Below are 22,503 nucleotides of genomic sequence, written 5' to 3' on the forward strand. Positions count from 1 at the left end.
AAACTACAACAGGAGGACATACACAATCCACGCAGGGGACATACTTGGACCACCTGGCTCTGGTGACCCCTGAGCCCCAAGGGACACCTTCTACAAAAGGCTACTCTTTCAAGACTGAAAGATGTAGTGTATCTACATAATACATAGAAACAAACACAGAGAGAGAGCCAAAATGAGGAGACACAGAAATATCTACCAAATGAAAGAACAGGACACAACTTGAGAGAAAGAACTAAATGAAATAGAGACAAGAAATTCACCAGATAAAGCATTTAAAACAATGGTTATGAAGATGCTCAAGAACTTGGGAGAAGAATGAATGCACTCAATGAGAACTTCAACAAAGAGACAAAAATATATGAAAAAAGAACCAATCACAACTGAAGAATACAATGACTAAAATGAAAAATACAGTACAGGAAATCAAGAGCAGATTACATGATGCAGCAAAAATAATCAGTGATCTGGAAAAAAGATAATGGAAATCACCCAAATGGAAAAGCAAAAAAGAAGTAAGAATTTCTAAAAATGAGGATAGTTTAAGGGATCCCTGGGACAACATCAAGAATACCGACATTCATATCATAGGGTTCCCAGAAAGAGAAGAGCGAGATAAAGGAACAGAAAACCGATTTGAAGAAACAATAGCTGAAGAATTCCCTAACCTGGTGAAGGAAACAGAAATCCAATACCAGGAAGAACTCAAAGAGGCTCACTCCAAGACACATTATAATTAAAATTTCAAAAGGTAAAGATAAAGAGAGAATCTTAAAAGCAGCAAGAGAAAAGCAGCTAGTTATGTACAAGGGAACCCCCATAAGACTAAGTTAACAAAACAAAGGATAAAAATCGTGTGATCATCTCAATAGACACAGAAAACACATTTGACAAAATACAACATCTAATCATGATAAAAACTTTCAACAAAGTAAGAATAGAGTTAACATATCTCAACTTAATAAAGGCCATATATGACAAACCCACAGCTAACATCAGATTCAATGTGAAGAAGCTAACGGGTTCTCCCCTAAGATCAGGCACAAGACAAGGATGTCCACTCTCACCACTTTTATTCAATATGCTATTGCAAGTCTTAGCCACAGAAATCAGACAAGAAAGAGAAATAAATTTATCCAAATTGGAAAAGAAAAGATAAATTTGTCACTATTTGCAGATGACATGATACTATATATACAAAACCCTAAAAACTCAAACAAAAATCTATTATAATTAATAGATAAATTTAGTAAAGTGGCAGGATGAAAAATTAATATACATAAATCAGTGGCACTTCTATACACAAAGAATGAATTAGCAGATAGAGAAATTATGAAAACAATCCCATTTACAATTGCATAAAAAATACGTGGGAATAAATTTCACCAAAGAAGCAAAAGGTCTGTACTCTGAAAAGTATAAGACATTGATGAAAGAAATTGAAGATGACACAAATACATGGAAATGGAAATATATACCATACTTATGGTATATAAGAATATTGTTAAAATGTCTATACTATCCAAAGCATTCTACAAATTCAGTGTAATCCCTATCAAAATATCAATGGAATTTTTGACAGATTTGGAAAAAATAATGCTAAAATTAATTTTTATTTAATTTATACTTTTATTTATAAGAATCACAAAAGACCTAGAAAAGCCAAAGCAATCTTGAAGGGGGGGAAACAAAGCTGGAGGTATCACCCTCCCTGATTTCAAACTATACTACAAAACTATAGTAATCACACAGTATGGTCCTGGTTAAAAAACAGACATATAGATCAATGGAACAGAATAGATAGCCCAGAAATTAACCCATACTTATATGGTCAATTAATCTGTGACAAAGTAGACTGGAAATACAAAGGGGAAATGACACTCTCTTCAATAAATGGTTTTGGGAGGACTGGACAGATACATGCAAAAAAAGTAAAGCTGAACACCTTTCTTACACCATATACAAAAATAAACTCAAAATTGACTAAAGACTTAAATGTATGACCCGAAACAAACAAACAAACAAACAAACAAACAAACAAACAAAAACTCCTAGAATAAAAGACAGGCAGTAATGTCTTAGACATCAATTTTAGCAATGTTTTTGGATAAGTATCTTCAGGAAAGGGAAACAAAAGCAAAAATCAACTAATGGTTCTATATCAAACTAAAAAGCATTTGCACAATAAAGAAACCATAAACAAAACAAAAAGTGAATGGGAAAAGATGTTTACAAATGCTATACATGATAGGGGGTTAATATCCAAAATATATAAAGAACTCATACAACTCAATGTAAAAAACAAACAAACAAACAAACAAACAATCTGATTAAACAATGGGCAGAGGACCTGAGCAGACATTTCTCCAAAGAAGACATACAGATGGCCAACAGACATGAAAAGATGCTCAGCATCACTAATCATTAAAGAAATGCAAATCAAAACCACAATGAGACACCACCTTACACCTTTCACAATGGCTATTATCAAAAAGTCAACAAACACAGTGTGAGGGATATAAATGATAAACGTCTAAGTTTTGCTTTGTCTTGTGCACCTGAAACTAATTAAAAAAAAAAAAAAAAAAAAAAAAAAAGTCAACAAAATTCTGAGCTTCAGAAAACCCAGATCTGCCTCTGAAACCCAATGCTATAATCAACAATGTTGTAAAGATTACGTAGGTTGCCAGATGGGCACTGGACTTATTAGGGAGACCACTTCATAGACTGTGTAGATGCCTGACAACTGCATTGTATACCTGAAGCTGAAGTTGAATAATACTCAATGTCAACCATACACACACACACACACACACACACACACACACACACACACATAGTGACGGAATGTGGAGTACAGCCTAGGGAATATAATCAGTCAATGGAATTGTAACAGCTATATATGATGTCAGAGGTGTAGTAAATCAGGGGGGTGTTATTACTTTGTGAGGGGTGTAAATATCTAACTATTACATTGTTTTGTACACCTGAAACTAATAAAAAAGTTAAAACTAGCTAAAACTATATAAAATGATGAACTCAAAAAAAAAAAAGAAGTAAAAAAATAGGAAGTGTTGGTGAGGATGTGGAGAAAAGGGAACCCTTCTGCACTTTTGGTGGGCCTACAAATTGGTGCAGCCACTATGGAAATCAGTATCAAGATTTCTCAAAAAATTAAAAATAAAGCTATAATATGACCCAGCAATCCCTCTTCTGGATATTTATCCAAAGAAAACAAAAACACTCATTTTTACAGATGTGTGAACCCTTATGTTCCCTGCAGCATTATTTATAATAGTCAAGATATGGAAGCAACCTAGGTTTCCATTGATAGATGAATGGATAAAAAATGGATAAAGAAGATTTTATATACACACACACATATGTAATGGAATATTGCTCAGCTATAAAAATAAATGAAATCTTGCCATTTGCAACCACATGGGTGGAACTAGATGGCATTATGCTAAGTCAAATAAGTCACACAGAGAAAGACAAATACCACATGATTTCACTTATTTGTGGAATCTAAGAAGACAAAACAATCAAATAAAACAAAACAGAAACAGACTCTTAGATACAGAGAACAAACTGATGGTTGCCCGAGTGCGTGAGGGGATAGCTGAAAAGTGAAGGAGGATAAGAGGTACAAACCACTAGTTATTAATAAAATATATTCACAGGGATGTAATATACAGCATAGGGAAAAGAGTCAATAGTATTGTAACTTTGTATGGTGACAAATGGTTACTAGACTTATTGTGGTGATCACATTGTATGGAATGTACTGTATTTTGCTGTGTATAATGTACACTTTTTTGCCCAAATTTGTGAAGGAAAAATAAGGATGCACATTATACATGGGTAGTGCTAACTCCTTATCTATGTAAATGGTTTTAATTCTTTTATTTATGCTTATGAGTTAAAAGTGTAACGCTAGAAATCAGTAATGGCATCCATATGCAAAATCATACCCTGGAATACGATAGTCGGTTGTGTTGAACTTACGACCAACTTGCAACAATGAAGAGTGCTTGGATTTCTATGATGTGTAAATATTGTAAATTTGTTACTGGTACATAAAATTTCTTATACCTTTTATCTGTTCTTGTGTTTTGTAATTATTTGTTACATAAAATTTCTTGTACCATAAAGTGTTAGAAAATAAATGCTAAAATTCCTTTATAATACAAAAAACAAGTATTTAAATGTAAACAAATAAAAATTTAAATTAAAAATTAAAACAAAAGATTTTTTTCTCCTGAAAGTTTGGGCCAAAAACATGGGTACGTATTATACATGGGAGTGCATTATATATGACAAAATACGGTAAATGTTGAATGACTATGTCATACACCTGAAACTAATATAATATTGTATGTCAACTATACTTTAATTGAAAAAAAGAAACAATTTCGGCTACCCTTGAACCCACGATGCTGTTTGCTTGCTTACTGGCTTTTATCTGGGGTCAGAGAAAACTATGTGGAATAATCCTGAGGACTTCCCAGGTCAGGTTGGGTTGGACTGGGACATTGTCCAGAGCAGTTAGAGGTACTACATACCTAGGGGTGAAAATTGGAAGAACAGTATCAGTTGTTGGCTCCAATGGGCAGGTATGAGACTCCAGTCAGGTGAGGCAAGCAGGGTTCAGGAAATGTGAACTCTAGGAACAAGTTGTCATTGAATCCAAAGCCCAACAAAAACAATAGACTTTCAAAAGGCAGCTGAAAACAGTACAGAATGTGTATTAGTTTACTAGGGCTGCCACAAAAAAGTACCCTATACTGGGTGACTTGAACATCAGAAGTTTATTTTCTCACAGTTCTGGAAACTAGAAGTCCAAGATAAAAGTGTCGAGAAATTTTGTTTCTCATTAGGCCTCTCCCTTTGGATTGCAGATGGCTACCTTCTCATTGTGTCCTCTCATGGTCTTTGCGTGTGCATATCCCTGGTATCACTGTGTGTCCCAATCTCCTCCTCTGATAAGGACACTGATCAGACTGGATTAGGGCCTACCCTAATGGCATCATTTTAACTTAATTACCTCTTTCATTCAAGGCTCTACATCCAAATATAATCACATTTTGAGCTGCTGGGGGTTAGTGCTTCACGATAAGGACTTGTGGAGGACACAAATCAGTCTATAAGAGGATGCACCTTCTCTTAGGTTGTTTGACTATGAGGACACAGAGTATATTTCAAGATCCCAGATTGAGGCTGGACATACCCTGAAGAGGTCAGAGTTCAAGTAGGAACAGAGACTCCAGTGGTAGGGAGTGAACAGCCAATGGAGGACTCTGGAGTCAGGCTGAAGAACTGTGACTTGGATTCATTTCCTTCTCACTTCCAGAGACAAAACCTGGTTCTAACTTCAGGGTGCAGGAGCTGGAAGGTGAGGGATGGGGTTGTGAGATGTGGGCAGAAACTGCACTGTTGTTCTCTATCTGATTTTCCTCCTGGTCTTGCTTTCTATAAACCACACCCTTTTATTTTTTAGCAGTCTTAACCACAATCATCGTAACATATTATCTTTTCAAAATGGTTGGAAATACATTGCTTTTAAAGAATGCACTCAAGGTGAGCAATGACCCCCCCATATAGCACTTCATGGTTTACCTTCTGTTCACTTCAGTGAATTTATGAGTCATGATAAACAGTAGTCTAACAAATATGTAAATGCTGGAGACGATATGATATGATATGGGGAAGGGTATCTTTCTTTGACATGAGAACAGCAGTCAAATCTAGCTCCATCCTGCTTCCTAACTCCCACTGCCTTTCACACAAGCCGAAGGCTTGCATTTGCAAAACATTTTTACGTAAGGTCTCTGAGGGAAACTTCACAGCATCCTGTAAGAAAAGGATCATAGTCCCGGTTTTTACAGATGAGAAGCCTGAGACCTAGAAAGGTGAATTAACTGGACAAGGTGATATAACTAAACAACGGTAATGCTGAGATTCAATATCCAGGTTCTTTTGCCCTGATTGCTTTTTTCCCCAATTATTGTGCCACAGATTCTTCTTATTATGAGGAAGTGGGAGGAGGAGAAAATAATCGCTGGTGAGATGAGGATATAGAGCCCAGTTGTTTTTTCTGATCTTGGAAAAAATGTAGTAAATTTTGACTTAATTTTGTCCCTGGTTCTCTACCACTGTATGAAGGGAGTGGTAGTCTAGTCACATGTCTTTTCAGAACTTATTTCCCAGAAAAGCATTTGAAATTCAGTGAGGCAATTTGGTATAATTCAAAGATAAAAATAAAAACCTAGACTGGGACCTAGTACATATGACTTTGAGTTTGGGTCCTGCTGGCAACTTTCTGGGCAAGGCCCTTTACCTCCCTGAGTATTGGTATTCTCATTTGATCAGTGAAAACAACAAATCCAGAAAGAACCTAAGAAATCACTTAACCCAACATTATCCTGTGCCTTTAGAAGTTTATTGTCAAATGCTCCAAAGTCCATCTATTGGTGGAGAGAGCTGGGCTAGGAATATTGAGTAGAGGAGGAGATACACCAGGAGACAGGGAGAAAGAAGGATGAAAATGTAAATCAAGTTTTCAGATGCTCCTCATGCCCACAGTTAAGTGTTCTAATCTTCTGTGCCTATTCTTTCAAGGGAACTGAGCTATCCGTTATAACTATTCCTTTAGAACCCAGGTTGGGAGCTGGAGCAACATTACTTCTTCACTATCCCTCCCATACCTGACCAGCATGTTTTCTTTTTGTTGTGCTTTCAGGGGATCGGCTGCCATTACCTGGACCTGGGGCACTGGGTCTACCGGGGGTCGGGCCCGCAACTTGGAGCATCCCTGCTCTGATAATCCCCTTGTTACTTGCAACCAGCTCACCATCTTCCACACAGAAGCCGGTGACACAGGTTACTTCATATGTAGCTACAAGGATGTTGCTGACATCAAGGATCCTAATGGCAAGGCCAGTGTATACGTGTATGTCCAAGGTAAATGAGTGAGTGCCTTCTGCTTTGGGACTGAAGGATTTTGCATTTTTTCTGGATGTGTATGTACATGAAACCCTAGGTAAGCTTGGAATAAGGTGCAATGATTTTCTATGGAAAGGGGAGAAGCAGGAAGACAGTAAAGCAAGAACATGCCTTGTGCTTTCTAAATTCTGTTAATGACAGTCCAGCTGTGCCTTCCATACTCACATGTATTACAAAGGTGAAGTTTTTGATCCTTTACCCCAGGAGACAAGAAAAATAGTATGAATTAGTTTCCAACCTGAGTAGTTACCAGCAGTGTATGAAAGGAAGGAGATGCAGAGAGGCAGATGCCCCTGATAAGCTATATAAGCAACCTTGGCTTTATCTCCCTCTACCTCCAGCTGACCAGGAGGCTCTTTCATTTTTTAATTTATTGGGCTGACAACTGTGAGCAAAATTACATAGATTTCAGGTGTACAATTCTGTATTACGTCATCTATAAATCCCACTGTGTGTTCACCAACCAGAGTCAGTTATCCTTCCGTCACCATATATTTGATCCCCCTTACCCTCATCTACCACCCCCCAACCCCCTTACTCTCTGGTAACCACTAAACTATTGACTGTGTCTATGAGTTTTTGTTTCTCATTTGTTTGTCTTGGTTTTTTGTTGTTTTTGGTTTACATACCACATATCAGTGAAATCACATGGTTCTCTGCTTTTTCTGTCTGACTTATTTCGCTCAGCATTACACTCTCAAGATCCATTCATGTTGTCACAAATGTTCCTATATCATCTTTTCTTACCGCCGAATAGTATTGCACTGTGTATATATACCACAACTACATTTTTTTAAAATTTTATTTTATTAAATTTATTGGGATGACAATTGTTAGTAAAATTACACAGATTTCAGGTGTACAATTCTGTTTTACATCATCTATAAATCCCATTGTGTGTTCATCACCCAGAGTCAGTTCTCCTTCCATCACCATATATTCGATCCCCCTTACCCTCATCTCCCACCCCCCACCCCCCAACCCCCTTACCCTCTGGCAACCACTAAACTATTGTCTGTGTCTATGAGTTTCTGTTTCTCATTTGTTTGTCTTGTTCTTTTGTTGTTTTTGGTTTACATACCACATATCAGTGAAATCACATGGTTCTCTGCTTTTTCTGTCTGACTTATTTCGCTCAGCATTACACTCTCAAGATCCATCCATGTTGTCACAAATGTTCCTATATCATCTTTTCTTACCGCCGAATAGTATTCCATTGTGTATATATACCACAACTTCTTTATCCATTCATCTATCGAAGGACATTTTGGTTGTTTCCATGTCTTGGCCACCATAAACAAAGCTGCAATGAACATTGGAGCACATGTGTCTTTATGTATAAATGTTTTCAGAGTTTTTGGGTAGATACCCAGGAGAGGGATTGCTGGGTCACATGGTAATTCTATTCGTAATGTTTTGAGGAACCTCCACACTGCCTTCCATAATGGCTGCACCAGGCTGCATTCCCACCAACAGTGTATGAGGGTTCCTTTTTCTCCACAGCCTCTCCAACACTTGTTACTATTTGTCTTGTTGATGATAGCCATTCTGACTCGGGTAGGAGATATCTCTTTGTGGTTTTCATCTGCACTTCTCTGATGATTAGAGATGTTGAGCAATTTTTCATATGTCTATTTGCCATTTGTATGTCCTCTAAGGAGAAATGTCTCTTCATGTCCTCTGCCCATTTTTCAATTGGGTTGTTTGTTTTTCAGTTGTTGAGTTTCATGAGTTCCTTGTATATTTAGGATATTAGCCTCTTATCAGAGGCACTATTTGCAAAAATCTTCTCCCATTCATTTGGTTGCCTCTTTAATTTGTCAATGGTTTCTTTTGCTGTGCAGAAGCTTTTAAGTTTCATATAGCCCCAATCGTTTATTTTAGCTTTTACTTCCATTGCCTTTGGAGTCAAATTCATAAAATGCTCTTTGAACCCAAGGTCCATAAGTTTAGTACCTATGTTTTCTTCTATGCAGTTTATTGTGTCAGGTCTTATGCTTAAGTCTTTGATCCATTTTGAATTAATTTTGGTACATGGTGACAGATAGCAGTCCAGTTTCATTCTTTTGCATGTGGTTATCCAATTCTCCCAGCACCATTTATTGAAGAGGCTGTCTTTCCTCCATTGTATGTTTTTAGCTTCTTTGTCAAAAATTATCTGTCCATATTTATGTGGTTTTATTTCTGGGTTCTCAATTCTATTCCATTGGTCTATGTGTCTGTTTTTCTGCCAATACCATGCTGTTTTGATTATTGTAGCCCTGTAGTACAAGCTAAAGTCAGGGAGTGTGATACCTCCAGTATTGTTCTTTTTTCTTAAGATTGCTTTGGCTATTCGGGTCTTTTGTGGTTCCAAACAAATCTGATGATTTTTTGTTCTATTTCTTTAAAAAATGCCATTGGGATTTTGATGGGGATTGCATTAAATCTGTATATTGCTTTGGGTAATATGGCCATTTTAACTATGTTGATTCTTCCAATCCATGAGCACGGAATGTCTTTCCATTTCATTGTGTCGTCTTCAATTTCTTCTAAAATGTGTTATAGTTTTCAGCATATAGGTCTTTCACATCCTTGGTTAAGTTTATTCCTAGGTATTGTATTCTTTTTGCTGCAATTGCAAAAGGAATTGTTTTTTGGATTTCTTTTTCTGAGATTTCATTGTTAGTATATAGGAATGCAATGGACTTTTGTACGTTGATTTTGTAGCTGGCATATTTACTGCATTCATTCATTGTTTCTAATAGCTTTTTGGTGGAGTCTATAGGGTTTTCTATATATAGCATCATGTCATCTGCAAAGAGTGATAATTTAACTTCTTCATTCCCAATTTGGATGCCTTTTATTTCTTTCTCTTTCCTGATTACTCTGGCAAGGACTTCCAACACAGTTGAAAAGTAGAGGTGATAGGGGACAGCCCTGTCATGTTCATGAACGTAGAGCAAAGGGCTTGAGTTTTTCACCATTAATTAAGAGATTAGCTGAGTGTTTGTCATAAATGGCCTTTATTATGTTAAGGTATTTTCCTTCTATACCTATTTTGTTAAGTGTTTGAATCATAAGTGGGTGTTGTATCCTGTCAAATGCTTTTGCTGCATCAATTGATGTAACCATATGATATTTGTCCCTTATTTTGTTTATGTGATGTATCGCATTGATGGATTTGTGGATGTTGAACCATCCGTGTGCCCCGGGGATGAACCCCACTTGGTCGTGATGAGTAATCTTCTAAAGCATTGTTGTATTCGATTTGCTAGAATTTTGTTTAGGATTTTTGCATCTGTAGTCATCAGAGATATTGGTCTGTAATTTTCTTTTTTTTGTGTTGTCCTTACCAGGTTTTGGTATCAGGGTAAAGTTGGCCTCATAAAATGAGTTAGGGACTACTGTCTCTTCTTCAATTTTTTGGAAGAGTTTGAGCAGGATTCGTGTTAGATCATCTTTGAAGGTTTGGTAGAATTCACTAGTGAGGTCATCAGGTCGAGGACTTTTGCTTTTGGGAAGTTTTTGGATGACTGATTCAATTTCATTAATGGGGATCAGTCTGTTTAGATGTTCCAGTTCTTCATGGTTCAGCCTGGGAAGGCTATATGTTTCTAAGAACTTGTCCATTTCTTTTAGGTTATTGAATTTGGTGGCATATAGTCCTTCATAGTATTCTTGGATGATCCTTTGTATTTCTGTGGTGTCTGTGATAACTTCGTCTTTTTCAATTCTAATTTTGTTAATTAGTGTCTTCTCTCTTTTTATCTTAGTGAGTCTAGCCAAGGGTTTGTCAATTTTGTTAACCTTTTCAAAGAACCAGCTCTTTGTCACATTAATTTTTTCTATTGTCATTTAGTTCTGCTCTGATTCTCGTTATTTCCTTTCTTCTGCTGACTTGGGTTTCATTTGTTCTTTTTCTAGTTCTTTGATATGTAACATGAGGATATTTATTTGGGATTTTTCTTGTTTCTTGAGAGGCCTGGAATGATATAAATTTCCCTCCTAAAACTGCTTTCACTGCATCTCAAAAATCTTTGTAGGATGTATTTTAATTGTCATTTGTTTCTTTGTATTGTTTGATCTCTCCTCTAATTTCTTCTTTGACCCGGTCGTTCTTTAAAAGTATGTTGTTTAATCTCCATGTATTTGTGTTTTTTCCTGCTTTCTTTTTGCAGTTGATATCCAATTTCAAAGCCTTGTGATCAGAGAATATGCTTGGTATGATTTCAATCTTCTTAAATTTGTTGAGACTGATTTTATGTCCCAATATATGGTCTATCCTTGAGAATGTTCCATGTACACTAGAAAAGAATGTATAGTCTGATGTTTTAGGATGAAGTGCTCTATAAATGTCAATTATGTCCATTTCATCTAATGTGTCATTTAGGGCTGCTATTTCGTTATTTATTTTCTGTTTGGATGATCTATCCGTAGCTGTCAATGATGTATTTAAGTCCCCTAGTATAATTGTGTTTTGGTCAATTTCTCCCTTTAGTTCTGTTAGTAGTTGCTTGGTATATTTCGGTGCTCCCTGATTGGGGGCATAAATATTGATGACTGTTATATCTTCTTGTTGTACAGTCCCCTTCACCATTATGAAGTATCCATTTTTGTCTCTTGTTATCTTTTTCACCTTGAAGTCTGTTTCATCTGATATCATTATGGCTACACCTGATTTTCTCTGGGTACCATTTGCTTGGAGTGTCAATTTCCACCCTTTCACTTTGAGTCTATGCTTGTCCTTGTAGCTGAGATGTGTCTCTTGGAGACAGCATATGGTTGGGTTTAGTTTTTTGATCCAATCTGCTACTCTGTGCCTTTTTATTGGTGAGTTCAGTCCATTTACATTTAGGGTGATTATTGATATGTGAGGATTTCCTGTCATTCTATCTTTAGTTTTCTGGTAAGGCTGTGTCTCCATTGTTTCTTTGCCTTTTTGTTGTCTATTATTTCTGTGTGGTGGTATTCTATGATGTTTCCCTCTGTTTCTTCTTTTATTACAGTATATATTTCAGTTCTGGATTTTTTTTTGAGTGGTTACCCTTAAGTTTATGGAAAAGAAAGTTTGATATTTAGAGTATTCCATTTTCTTCTGCAGGCTTACTTCCTCCATTACCATATTCCGGTTCAGGCCTTTACTCTCCCCTTTTTTATGTTTTGGTTGCCACAAATTGTCCCTGTTGATGGTGGTCGAATAGCCTCCTTTAGTATTTCTTGTAGTGCAGGTCATGTATTAGAAAATTCCCTCAGCTTCTGTATGTCTGGAAAGGTCTTTATTCCTCCTTCATATCTAAAGGATATCTTTGCTGGATATATTATTCTTGGCTCATAATTTCTCTCTTTCAATAGTTTGAATATTTGGTTCCACTCCCTCCTGGCTTGTAGAGTTTCTGCTGAAAAATCTGATGATAATCTAATGGGCTTTCCTTTGTAGGTTACCGTCTTCTTTTCCCTGGCTGCCTTGAGGATTCTTTCTTTGTCGTTGATTTTAGACAGCTTCAATACAATGTGCCTTGGAGAAGGCCTGTTGGGATTGAGGTAATTAGGTGTTCTATTTGCTTCTTGGATTCGAGGATCCAGTTCTGTCCACAAGTTTGGGAAGTTCTCATCGACAATTTGTTTGAATATATTCTCTGTTCCCTTCTCTCTTTCTTCTCCTTCTGGTATGCCCATTATTCTTATATTGCTCTTTCTGATGGAGTCAGAAAGTTCTTGTAGAGTTCTTTCATTTCTTTTAAGTCTCAAGTCTCTTTCTTCTTCCATGTGTGTAATTTCCAGGTTTCTATGTTCGATGTCACTGATTCTTTCCTCCATCTAGTCAACTCTACTACCTAAGATGGCTATTTCATTCTTAATTTCTTCTATTGTGTTCTTAATGTCCAGAAATTCTATTTGGTTCTTTTTTAAAATTTCAATCTCTTTCGTAAAATGCCCATGTTGTTCTTTGATTGTGTTTTGGAGTTCATTAATCTTCCTTTCTGTGTTTTCTTGCGTCTTGTTGAGTTTTTTCAAAACTCCAATCTTGAATTCTCCGTCATTTAAGTCACATATTTTCATATCTTTAAGTTCCTTTTCTGGAGACTTTTCACTTTCTTTCTGAGGTTTCTTCTTGCTTTGGTTATTCTTGGCAATTATTGATTTATTATTTCTCTTCCTAGACATCTACAGGATTGGCTTCTGCAACAGGTTGATAGGAAAAGGTCTTTCTTTTTTTTCCAGTACTTGTTTGTAGAACGTTTTATTTTCTCTCCGACTGCAGTGTTGTTTTTTTCTCTCTCACATGGTAGTGGTATGTTTTTCTCTGCACTATTCCAGCTTCTCACACAATGGGGGGATTCCCTGGGAGACGGGCTTCTTCTCTGTTAATAGTTCACCTGGTTCACAGGGCACAGTGTCCATGTGGGTATGCGGAGAGCTTTTGAAGCTCCAAATCTCTTCCTGCACCAGGTTCAGAGCCCGTATATTTCAGCAGTTCTGTTTACTCCTGCAGAGATCCACCCAGATAGGTCAGGCTAGGGGTGGGGTGATTTGTGAGAGGTAGCCCAGAGTAATATGGGCGACCACCACCACAGCCGGTCCTTTCTCCACAGCTTCCTCTTCTTTGCCGGAACTAGTTGGGCTGCGAATCTGCATCTGCGTTCCACAGTTCTCAGAACAGCAAATATTCTGTTCTTTTGATCTGACACCGATACTGTTCTGCTTCTAGCACTGGGCTGGTTGGGGCGGGAGAAGCTCTCGGAGGGTAGGGAGCGGGCGGGTAGTCTCAGTGCCTCAGACTTCCATTCTCTGCTCGGCAGTTAGGGCTTAAACCACTGTTTCAGCCTTCTTTCCTCAGTTTTTGCTCCAAGGTGTCTGCTGTGAGCATTTCATTCAGCTGTGTTATATGCTGTTCCCTCAGCCATGTGGGCCATAAATGGAGCCCTAGCAGTTCAAGTTCTTCCCTCTCTCACAGCTGCAGTAGCTCCGGGATACAGCGAGCTCGGAGCACTGAGCTAGGTGTGTGTCCTGTGCCTGCGCGGCTCCGTCTCCACACTTCTCCCTTCCGTCCTCCCCTGGTCGTGCGATTCGCCCACCTTTAGGTGAATTCATTAGTAGGTCTCTTTGTTTTGCCTGTCTTCTGTGCAGGGAGTCCTTTGTGGATTTATAGTTGTTCGATTAGTTGTAAATTCCTGGAGAGATTTACAGAGGCTCACCTCACGCCACCATTTTGATGATGTCTCCTAAACCAGGAGGCTCTTATCATTTTGATCTCCTTTCCAGAACTTCTGTGGCTTGGCGCTATGGTGCAAAACCTGGATGATTACTCCTTTTGGATTATAATTTCCTCTTTGAGAACACAGAGGGTAGCTTTCAGAAGCGTGTTTTCTTTCTCTTCTAAATAACCATTCTCTCTCTGAACCATATCTTCACTTCCTTATACATTAACTGACAGCCCAATTTTCCATAAGGCCACACGGTTAGCCCTGAAGAAGATCTAAATTCCAACCCAAAGTCCTCCTAGGTTTTCAAAGCCAGGGGTTAAGCATGTCTAGTTGACCATAGTAAAAAGGGCTAGAATGAAGCAGAAACAGCTCTAGGCTAGTAAACCTGGATTCTAGTCCTGACTTCACTGTTTTTTAGCTTAGGGACCTTGTACAAATCACTAGTCTCTCTGATTCTCAGTCTCCTCATCTGTGAAATTCAGGCTTTTCATAAGGATTAGAGATAATATATATAAAACATTTTAATTCAATGCTTTACACTTAGTAGGCATTGCATAAAATATATAAAAATATTTTATAAACTGTTTGTTGTCATACAAAAGAAAATGTGGGTTATTGTCACTATGTTATCCCTGATGGAACAACCTTAGCTGCTCTGTGATGAATCCTAGGTGAGGAGGAGATACTAGTGGTGAAAAGGCAATGGTACAATAACTAGATATCATCATCCAGGGAAGTTTATGACTCAGCGGGAAGACCAGCCTGCCAGGAAATCAGGATGTTGACAGGGAGATAGGCTGAGACTGAAATAATGACATAAAACTTGGGAGGTCCTGGAAACTTGGGAGGCTAAAGAGGTTGTGCCTCATCTTATGTTCCCTAACCCTTGATTCTCGTTTCAAGCTGAAATGAAGTTTGAAGTCTTTTGTTGTTGTTGTTGGTCTGAGCTCTCCAAACAGATTTGGAAGTGAGTGTGAAGATCCTGAGATTTGACTCAAATCAGAAATATGAAGGCTCTTCTTAGAGATACTAACCTCCATGAATTTACCTTTGAAATGTTTACGTCCCCACTACCCCAACCCTTACTCCCTAGATATCATGCTGCTATCCCAATAGGAGACACTGTGAGAATAATAAGCCTTGGTATATGCAAGACCCTTCCAGTTCTGGCTTGCATTCTGAGAGCTGGCCTCTTAAAATGCAGAATCTCTGGGAGTGAGGCCTTGGCATCTGAATTATTATTTTTTATTTAGGTATATTGTGTATACAATATTATATGAGTTATATTCATTTTTCAGGTATACAATATAGTGATTTGACATTTTGATACCTTATAATGTGATCACCCAACTCATTCTAATAATCATCTGTTACCATGCAAAATTATCACAATATTGTTGAGTATATACCCTTTGCCCTTTTCATCCATTTCCCCACACCCTCCTTTCTGGTAACCATTCCTTTGGTCTCTGTTTGTATCAGCTGTCTTTGTTTTGCTATGTTTGCTTGTTTGTTTTGTTTTTTTTAGATTCCACATATAAGTGAAATCATACAGTATTTGTCTTTTTCCTGTCTGACTTATTTCACTTAGCGTAATACCCTCTAGATCCATCCATGTTGTCACAAATAGCAATATTTTATTTTTTATTGCTGTGTAATAGTGTATGTGTGTGTAAAACATTTTTATCCACTCATCTATTGATGGACACCTACGTTGCTTCCATATCTTGCCTACTGTAAATAATTATGCAATAAACACACAGGTGCATATGCATATATCTTTTCAAATTAATGTTCTCATTTTTTTTAAATAAATACCCAGAAGTGGAATTGCTGGGTCATATGGTATATCTATTTTTAGTTTTTTGAAGAATCTCAATACTGTTTTCCATAGGGGCTGCACTGGTTTACAGTCCCAAAAGTGCACAAGGGTTCCCTTTTCTCCGCATCCTCACCAACACATGTTATTTGTTGACTTTTTGATAATAGGCATTCTGACTGGTGTGAGGTGATGTCACATTGTGGTTATCATTTACATTTCCCTGATAATTAATGATGTTGAGCATCTTTTCATATGTCTGTTGGCCATCTGTATGTCTGCTTTGTAAAAATGTCTTTTCATGTCCTCTGCTCATTTTTCGATCAGATTGTTTATTTTTTATTGAATTGTATGAGTTTCTTATATTTTGGATATCAACCCCTTATCAGATATATCATTTGCAAATATATTTTCCCATTCAATAGGTTGTTCTTCTGCTTTATTGAAGGTTTCCTTCACTGCACAGAAGATTTTTGTTTTATGAAATCTCATTTGTTTATTTTTGCTTTTGTTTCTTTTGCTTAAGGGGATGTATCCAAAAAGATATTACTCAGACTGATGTCAAATAGTTTACTTCCTATGTTTTCTTCTAGGAGTTTTATGGTTTTAGGTCTTGCGTTTAAGTCTTTAACCCATTTTGAGTTTATTATTGTATATGGTATAATAGATGATCTAGTTTCTTTCTTTTCTTTCATTTTTTTTGCATGCATCTATTCAGCTTTCCCAACACCATTTATTGAAGAGACTGTCCTTACTGCATTGTGTACTCTTGCCTCCTTTGTCATAGATTAATTGACCATATAGGCATGGGTTTATTTCTGGGTCCTCTATTCTGTTCCATTGATCAATGTGTCTGTTTTTGTGCCAGTACCATAGTGTTTTGATTATTGTAGCCTTGTAGCATAGTTTGAAATCAGGGAGTGTAATACCTCCAACTTTGTTCTTCTTTTTCAAGATTGCTTTGGCTATTTGAGGTCTTGTGTCATTCAATATAAATTTCAGGATTATTTGTTTTAATTCTGAGAAGAATGACATTGGTATTTTGACAGGAATTACATTGAATCTGTAAGATTACTTTGAGCAGTATGGTTATTTTTACAATATTAATCCTTCTGATACATGAGTACTTTATATCCTTCCATTTACTTGTATTCTCTTCAATTTCTTTAATCTCTTATACTTTTCAGAGTACAGGTCTCAACTCCTTAATTAAATTTATTCCTAGGAATTTTATTCTTTTTGAAGCAATTATAAATGGGATTTTTTTCTTAATTTATTTTTTTGATTGTTTATTATTAGTACATAGGAACATAACAGATTTCTGTATATTAATTTTGTTTCCTGCTACTTTACTAATTCTTTTATTCTATTAACTTTTTCCTGGATTCTTTAGGGTTTTCTATACATAATATCATGCCATCTGCAAATAGTGACAGTTTCACTTCTTTCTTTCCAAATTTGATGCCTTTTATTTCTTTTTCTTGTCTTATTTCTGTAGTTAAGACACCCAGTACCATATTGAATAATAGTGGTGAGAATGGGTATCCTTGTCTCATTCCTCATCTTAGAGAAAAAACTTTCAGCTTTTCACTATTGAGTGTAATGCTAGCTGTGGGCTTGTCATGTACAGTCTTTATCAAGTTGAGGTTAGTTCTTTCTATTCCCACATTGTTGAGAGTTTTTATCATAAATGGACATTGAATTTTGTCAAATGCTTTTTCTTTATCTTTTGAAATAACCATAAGATTTTTATGCTTGGTTTTATTGTTTTGATGAATCATGCTAAATGTTTTACACATATTGAACCACATTTGCATTCATGGTATAAATCTCACTTGACCATGGCATATAATCCTTTAATGTACTGTTGAATTTGGTTTGCTAGCATTTTGTTGAGAATTTTGTCAACTATGTTCACCAGGGATATTGGCCTGCAATTCTCTTTGTTGTAGTGTCTTTTTTTCTGGTTTTGGTGTTAACTTAATGCTGGCTTTGTAGAATGAGCTGGGAAACATTCCTCCCTCTTCATGTTTTTGGGGGAGAGTTAGAAAAGGATAATTACTAATTATTCTTTAAGTTTTTTGTAGAACTCACCTGTGAAGCCATCTGGTCCTGAACTTTTGTTTGTTGGGAAGTTTTTAATTACTGTTTCAATTTCATTTCTAGTAAATTGTCTGTTCAGATTCTGTTTCTTCCTAGTTTGGTAGGATGCTTTATTTTCTCTCCAACCACAGCCTTTTATTCTCTCTCATGCTGTAGTTTTATATTTTCTCTGCACAATGGGAGGATTCTCTGGAAAGTGAGCTTCTCCTCTACGAGCAGGTTGCCTGGGTCTCAGGGCACCACCTCTGTTGGGGAGATGTGGAGAGTTTCTGAAGTACCAAAGCTTCCTGCACCAGTGTCAGAGCCTGTGTGTTTCAGTGGCTCTGTTTACCCCTGCAGGGATCTGCCCAGATAGGTGGGGGTAGGAGTGGGGTGGGTTGTGAGAAATGGCTGTGAGCAATGGCGGTGACCACCACCACAGTCAGTTCTCCTTCCACAGCTCCCTTCCCTTTGCCGGAACTAGTTGGGCTGCGAATCTGTGTCTGCGGGTCCCAGTTCTCAGAACTGCAAATATTTTGTTCTTTTGATCTGACACTGCTACCATTACGTTTCTAGCACTGAGCAGTTGGGGGTGGGGCGAGTTCTGGGAGAGTAGCTTCAGGTGTACAAAACAACATAGTGATTAAAGATTTACATACCTCACAAAGTGATAATCTCAGCAAGTCTACTCCCCATCTGATACCATACATAGCTATTACAATACCATTGACTATATTCTCTATGCTGTACTTTACATCCCATTACTATATACAGAGGGTGCCAAAAAATGTATACACATTTTAAGGAAGGAAAAAACTGTATTAAAATTGTAATACTCAATATATACCAATAACAAAAGATGAATACAAGTCACATTTGACTTCTGTAATTACAAGAGGTGCTCAAAGTGGTTACCATCTGTAATTTTTTTTAAATTTATTGGGGTAACAATTGTATATAAACCAAAAACAACAAAAGAACAAGACAAACAAATGAGAAACAAAACTCATAGACACAGACAATAGTTTAGTGGTTACCAGAGGGTAAGGGGGGTGGGGGTGGGAGATCAGGGTAAGGGGGATCAAATATATGGTGATGGAAGGAGGACCATCTGTAATTTTAATGCACTTTTTTCCTTTCTTAAAATGTGTATACATTTTTTGGCACCCTGTGTGTGTGTGGATGTGTGTTATCATATTTAATTATAGTTGACATTCAATATTAATATATATTAGTTTCAGGCGTACAGTGTAGTGGGTAGGCATTTATATAATTTATGAAGTGATCCCCCTGATAAGTCTGTTACTCATCTGATACTATATATAGTTTTTACAATATTATTGACTATATTACCCATACTGTGTTTTGCATCCCATGAGTATTTTGTAACTACCAATTTGTACTTCTTAATCCCTTCATCTTTCTCACCCATCCCCCCAACCCTGCTCCCATCTAGCAACCATCAGTTTGTTCTCTTTATCTATGAGTCTATTTCTTTGTTTTTTTTCAGTTTGTTCTTTAGTTTCCACATATAAATGAGATCATATGGTATTTGTTTTTCTTAATCTGACTTATTTCACTTAGCGTAATACCATATAGGTCCATCCATGTTGTGGCAAATGGTAAGATTTCATTTATTTGAGAGTAACACTTCATTGAATATATGTACCACAATTTCTTTATCCAATTGTCTATGGAAGGGTATTTTCATTGTTTCCATATCTTGACTATTGTTAATAGTGCTGCAGTAAACATAGGGGTCTGTATCTTATTCATCTCTTTTCACATTCTCTGTTTTCAAGTCTATTTTGTCTGATATGAGTATTGCAATCACAGCTTTCTTTTCATTTGTATTTACATGGAATATCTTTTTCCATCCCTTTACTTTCAGTCTGTGTGTGTCTTTTGATCTAATGTGAGTCTCTTGTAAGTACCATGTAGATAGGTCATGTTTGGGATCTAATTTTAAAAAGCTTTCCTGGTGTAATTAACCTGGTGTCAGTAATTAGATAAAGTGTATTTTTTTCTACTCTGACGCTCAGGCATTTCTCTATCTTAATAATGGCTGGTTGACTCTTATATCTAATACCTGAGAGGAATATGAAAGGACAGATCCCCCAAGGAGAATATTAGAGGTTACATATAACTGAACTGGTGGAATAGTTCTTCACGAAGGCTTTCTGGAGAAGAAACTAGGTCTCAGGTTCTGTATGTGCAAGAGTTCATTCCAAATTTGATTCTGTCTTGCAAGGGTAGTAAAGTAACTGAGATTAGATTGACCAACTGACAGTAAGGACTTTCAGACACCAGAGAGAAGGGTGGGGTCAGGTGATCTTTAAGGTTTTGTCCAATATTAAGAATGTCTGAGTCTGTGATCTAAACATGGGCAGGACTGGAATGGTGCTGGGATTTCTAGGCAGGGGAACAATACAAGCAAAGGAGTAGAGACCATAGGAACTGCTTGGGTCAGAGTGAGTGGATGAGAATAACTGGTGTGGAAGGATTTAGGGAGAGGGACATTTGGGAGAAGGCTTATTAAGGATAAGTTCTCTCTCTTGAGCAGTCCACCCAAGATACTCCTCTAAGAAATATTACTAACTAACACCATAATGCATTCCACACTTAGATTTTCTCTAAGAAAGGAGCTTGATTCCCTGTCCATCTCATTACGCTTCTCCCTGCAGAGTGAGAAATGGCAGAGCAATATGGCCTCTTCCATTTGGAGAGACTTGTCTAACTTCAATTTTGTATTCCAACCTCTGACTCATACAAACTTTTTTCCACTACCTTAGGCACTCAGCTAACCCTAGCAGATGACACTTCCCAGCAAGTAATACTTTCCCTGCTCCTGTGAGAGGAGGTCCAGAGCTTAAGAATGGGGAGTGAAAGGAGGAGGGCTGGACACCACAGCAATTTTACAGCTGTATCATAGCCCTCCTCGATAGCTGGGGACCTGAGGCTGCAAATAATGCAGACCCTCATGAGTGGGATTAATGTCCTAATAAAAGAGACCTCAGAGAACTCTCTTGTCCCTTCCACCATGCGAGGAAACAGCAAGTAGATGACTGTCTGTGTACAAGGAAGCAGGTTCTCACCAGTCACCAAATCTGTTGGTGACTTAATCTTGGACTTTACAGCCTCCAGAATTGGTAGAAATAAATTTATGTTGCTTATAAGCCACCCAATCTATGGTGTTCTGTTATAGCAGCTTGAATGGGCTAAGACACCACCCTATTTATAATTGAAGGGCAACATTCCCTATGCACTTCCAATGCATTATTTATTGCCATAGCACATTTCCCACCATCTAACATTCCATATGTGTTACTTAGTTTTTGTCTGTATCCCTCACTATTCTGTAAGATCTATGAAGACAGATATGATTTTTGTCTCTCTCATTCAATGCTCTATTTTTAACTTCTACAAACAACACACAAAGTTGTTGTGTAAGTGCTTGTTTAATGAATCAATGCTTGAGGCCTAAGTCTTGAGGAATACCTAACCTGGGCCATGACGTATTTGAAAGTGCTGGAATAGTACCTCTTTAAGTGTGTATATGATGTCAGCAATGTATGTGTATAGAACGGGAAAAGAATATCATACCCACTTTTCCCTGAAGTGGACATATTCCTGAGAGGCTGACCTATGAATCAGATGGTTTAGGGCAGCACTGACCAAAAGAGATATGATGCAAGCCACATGTGTTATTTAAAAATTTCTGGTAGTTATATTTAAAAAGGTAAAAAGGAATAGGTGAAATCAATTTAAATAATATATTTAAAATAAGATATACAAAATATTATCATTTCAACTTATAATCAACATAAAATATTAATGAAATATTCTTTTTGTCTTACTAAGTCTTAGAAATGCTATGTGTATTCTACATTTACAGCATATCTCAATTCACGCTAGCCAAGTTTCAAGTGCTCAATAGCCACATGTGACGGGTGGCTACCATATTAGATGGAGCAGCTTTAGGAGCTCAGTCCAAAGCGGCCCTCTTCCTTTTAAGAATAAAGCTAAAGGTATACAAGATGTCAGAGGGGTAGTAGCTTGGGGGATGGGGGATATTATTGTGTGAGGGGTGTAAATGTCTAACTATTATTTTGTTTGACACCTGAAAGTAATTGAAAAATAGAATAAAGCTAAAGGTATAAGTGAATGCATGTTTCATCCTGTTGTCTTCTGGGAGAAACTCCTTCTTTTTTTTTTTGGCCCCAAGATGCACATTACTCTCTCTCTGAAAGAACATGGGGTTGGTGTTGCTTTCTCTGCTCTTCTCATGTGGAAAGCCAAATGGAGGGATGGAGGTGGACGGGGTGCTGCTTACTTTGAGTCTAGATCCTTAGGCTATGAGGAGCCAGTGATATCAGCCCTCAGTTTGGGCTGCATCGCCACTTTCCTCAGCTC

At 37.3% G+C, this 22,503-nt stretch overlaps 1 protein-coding gene across 1 annotated transcript in view; it reads left to right on the forward strand.

Annotated features, from left to right (window-relative positions):
* The window catches only part of LOC109436875 (vascular endothelial growth factor receptor kdr-like), a 315,706-nt gene that overhangs the window by 93,748 nt on the left and 199,455 nt on the right, over positions 1 to 22,503 (forward strand). The window contains exon 4 of the mRNA XM_074323230.1: positions 6,740 to 6,960. Coding sequence (XP_074179331.1) covers positions 6,740 to 6,960 — 221 coding nt within the window. The remainder of the gene's footprint in view (positions 1 to 6,739; positions 6,961 to 22,503) is intronic.

This window comes from Rhinolophus sinicus, chromosome X (genome assembly GCF_036562045.2).
Source record: "Rhinolophus sinicus isolate RSC01 chromosome X, ASM3656204v1, whole genome shotgun sequence".
Lineage (NCBI taxonomy): Eukaryota > Metazoa > Chordata > Mammalia > Chiroptera > Rhinolophidae > Rhinolophus > Rhinolophus sinicus.